The sequence below is a fragment of the Rhagoletis pomonella genome, unplaced genomic scaffold (genome assembly GCF_013731165.1).
Source record: "Rhagoletis pomonella isolate Grant_MI unplaced genomic scaffold, Rhpom_1.0 Rhpom_scaffold_00011, whole genome shotgun sequence".
In the NCBI taxonomy this organism is placed as follows: Eukaryota; Metazoa; Arthropoda; class Insecta; order Diptera; family Tephritidae; genus Rhagoletis; species Rhagoletis pomonella.
This window is the reverse complement of record NW_023458565.1, coordinates 17,979,310-17,983,356: the sequence shown is the minus strand read 5'-3', so window position 1 is coordinate 17,983,356 and position 4,047 is coordinate 17,979,310. Positions and strand designations below refer to the sequence as shown.

The 4,047-nt window shown below is 31.4% G+C and overlaps 1 protein-coding gene across 1 annotated transcript in view; it reads right to left on the bottom strand.

Annotated features, from left to right (window-relative positions):
• The window catches only part of LOC118747201 (putative choline-phosphate cytidylyltransferase), a 3,782-nt gene extending 3,264 nt beyond the window's left edge, over window positions 1-518 (bottom strand). Inside the window, exons 1-2 of the mRNA XM_036481190.1 lie at window positions 284-518; window positions 4-179 (exon numbers count right to left, since the gene is read on the bottom strand). Of these exons, the coding sequence (XP_036337083.1) occupies window positions 4-179; window positions 284-358 (251 nt within the window). The 5' untranslated portion in view covers window positions 359-518. The remainder of the gene's footprint in view (window positions 1-3; window positions 180-283) is intronic.
• Window positions 519-4,047: the final 3,529 nt, after the last annotated feature.

Here is a 4,047-nt window from a genome sequence, read left to right as displayed (position 1 = left end):
AGCTGTCTGGCGTGACCTTGATGGAAGAGGTCATAAATGCCATCGGCGTAGACACGTACGCGTCGTTTCGTCTGCCCCGAACGCGCCATTTGATAGGTGATTTTATAGTTGTAATCACATTTCTCACGTTCCACAACGGCCTCTTCATCTGTGGACAGAGGTGCGGGCTTGCAAATTGTCTACAATAAAGGTTATGGTTAAAAATACAATTTTCGAGGTAAAACACTTTCTGCACAGAAATAAGTAGTGTAACAACAAAATAGTAAAACAAAAATGCATTTACAAATTCTTTAAAATCCATTTGCATTGGTAACATTTTAATGACCGCTGGTTTGGCGGATACCAACTTTGTTGTCATCTTTCAGCTAAATTTTTTTGGCGCCTTCAAAATATGTTTGCGGTTTTTTTTCGGACTACGATTTGATTTGACTTAATTGAATGGTAAAATAGACGATTCCTTTTTTGGCGTTGGTGATTTTGTAAGTTGCTACTTTTATGAAATTTTATTATCGATAAATTATTATTATGCGAATGCGTTCATAAACCTTTTATTTATTTTATTGAATTTATGACAAAAAATGCGAGAATTCTGACAACTTTCCAAATAAACTTTACAAATAAAGAAGGCACTCGATAGTCATTTTTCATGTGGACTCCACACGAGACAATCGTTGCGGCAAACAAGAAAAATCCATTTTTTAGGTAAGTTGAAATAAATCCTACAGCAATAAAAAAAAATGATAACATTCCATCAAGATCATTATCAAAATATCAACATTATAAAAAAAAATAATCAAATACAAATTAATTTTTAAAAATTAATAAAAAAACAAATATACATATAAGAAATAAAACAAATGTGAAAATACAAAATTTAAATACAATAAATAACATTTTTAAGAGGATAAACATTTTTTTTAAGAAATGATTTTAAAATTCTTGGTTCTATATATGTGAAAAAAATTGTTAAAATTTGTTATGGTATTTATGTAAGTACATACATATTGTTTTTTTTTATTTTATGTGAAAATCTTATATGTTTGTTATTTTAGTTTATGCATATCAGTATATCGTCTACTTAGAGTGTAAACCTGCTAAATCCGTTTTTTGGCAAAATTGACCTTTTGATGCAGTTCGAAGGAGTAGGTGATTCCGCAGTTGGCAAGCAAAAAAAATACGTCAATATAGATAAATATATAATTGTCAAAAATTGTTTGATGAGTAAAGCTGCTAAGTACAATCAGTTCAAATTCAACTGCTAAATCCAACATATTGTGCTTCTGTCGCTCGATTATTATTCTAACTTAGAGTAGTACTTTATGCCTTTAAGCCAAGGTAATAGCCAGCAAATAAGCTTTAATTTTTTATATCTCAAGAAAATTATTTTTACTTGTGAACCGAAACAGAAGGAAGATTAAATGCCGAAGAGTTTTCCAGCGTGTGGGTAGATTTGATAGAAAAAAAATGTAGTACCAAATAATAGTTCCGGGGGCCAATTACAGTAATTTTTTATAGCGACGAATGCACAAATCAAAACCGAAACTGTATTATGGCTAATGCTTTGTAGTTTCTTGAAGTAGGCCATACCTAAATGGAAGCTGATTGTATCCATTCCACTATCGAACGAGCACTTAAGAAAAGAGATATCCATGTTCCTTCAGAATACATTAAAGTATGTAGATCAGCTAGAAAAAATCCAAAACCATATGACGTAACTTATCTTATAGCGTTTTCTTTTCTCGAAAAGAGGCTGCACTTATTCTGCCTTGTGTTAGCGCTGTCACATTTTCATGTTATTTTCTCAGCTCTTTCACAAGGCTACGTGTTCTTTTCTCAGCAGGTTGCGCTCTGATCCGGCGAAAGTGCTGCCTTTTCTGCCCTCAAATAAACGTGAGGGTGAGAGTTGCATGGTTGATTTTTTATTTAATCTTGTAAAAATGCAATTATTTTCCCTATCAGAAATAAGTGTTTTGATTAAAAATTGTTAAAGACTTACAGGCCAAGTGAATAATTCAGCTTTATTAAATTCTATAAATAAATTAGGATGGAGTAGTATATTTTTTGTTTCATTCTCATATAAAGAACGCAACATTTTCTCAGGTTTCAGGGCAACGCAAAGCAAGAGTTCCCGTATGAAAGGGCAGAACTTTTTTTGAGAAAAGAAAACGCTATTAGTTACACGTTCTTTAAAAGCTCTAACACAGTTCAATTCTTTAATAGAATTCGTCCCGGTCGCGGCAAAGGTGCTGCTAAAGTAACTGATATACGTACCCTACGGTATACACCAAGTGGCGACATTCATTTCAAACTAAGATTCTCCAACGAATGGGAAGTAATACCGCAAAGAAAATCCCCAGTAGCTGTTTCCTTGCCGTTTTCTCACCTTCCGAATTTATACGAGAGTAGGCGTACGATTGCTCGCAGAAAGTATGAGATCTCCAGTATTTCAAACGATTACTTCCTGAAGATTACCACGCCTACTATGACAATTTACCTCATGATTGAATAACATGTATTATACTTTCTGGCATTATTGAGTTCCTACTTAAATTATCTTATATGTGGACTTTGTACTATTAATTTGAGAGAGGAATACTTCACGTATAGTTACTAATATATGTTTTATAAACTGCCTATTTTTGTTGCAATAAACGGAAGAATAAATCTGTTGTATTATTTTATATATTTGATTGTTTTTATCTATGGAATCCTATTTTAATAAACATTTAAATTGAGCTCGTAATCACAAAAAATAAAATAGAAACAATTTTATTCATACAAAAAACCTGCTAAATCCACTTCAATTTTGAAAATACAAAAACTAAAACCTGCTAAGTTAGAAATTCGCCAATAAAACCATAAAAACGTAATTTTTCATTCGTTCTGGATTAGGGCCATAGAAAGTCACGCGATTAACAAACTATATGTAGGATTTGCCCCTTAGACTAAGAGTTAAAGATATATTTAGTTTTTTGCCTCTACAGTAAAATATGTTTTTTGGTCGTTAGCAGGTTTACACTCTAAGGCGACGATATTTTTCTTAGCAATTTTTAAAGTTAAATTTCTGCCGTTTTAAAGAAAATTGTATTATACTTGCCATTGCTAGCTTTCCTTCATGTTTTTAAAGAAGTGAGCCCGTTTATTAATCAATAACTTCCATACGTTTTTTACAACAGTTTTCCAAAAATAATAAACATCGAATATAAATAAAAAAGTTTATATTATTTCTTCCGCCACTGTTTATGGCGTTCGTTATATAATGAGCTAGACCTTTATAAAAAAAAAAATTAATAAGCATTACACAAACAAACGAACACTCACATACTTTTAGTCCATAAGTGTTGGTAAAATGTTAATCTGATTAATGATTAAAAATTAACGATCAAAATATTATCGTAATCATCTGTACGATTAATGATTAATTTTTTTGTAATCGTTAATCGTCGGTTGTGATTACGATTAACTAATTTTAATCATTAATCGTTAATCCAATAAAAAAAAGTTTGATTAAGTGGTCTAGTTTGTACAAATTTTAAATTAAACACCAGTTACAGTCCCATCCCACATGTGCAGAGAGAGATCAAAACCTAGTTTTTGCATATCGTCTGCTGGTAATAGATCACAATGAAAATTCAGGAGAAGCTCGGTCAAACATTAACATATTGTGTAAGCGTCAATCTACTATTATTATTATTATTAATTTGCCCGCTTAACTGCTTTTCACTGTATATACAATGTATATATCGTTACCTTAATATAGAAAGGCCCTAACCGAAATAGTCGCTGAAGTACAAAAAAAATCCTTAACTGACTAAAAATTGTTTTTGATTAAAATGATGTGGGGACTCATAATTCGATGAAATGGATCATAATCAATGAAAATGGGAACGATGTGAGATAGGGCCTTTCTATATTAAATATAATTTTTTTCAAGGGACGTAACGATATTCACATTTGTGTGTGCATGTACATATGTAGATAAGTACATATTTATGTATGTATTTGCTCTTAGGTAGGTGTACAAAAGCATCAAGTTGAAAATGGCGT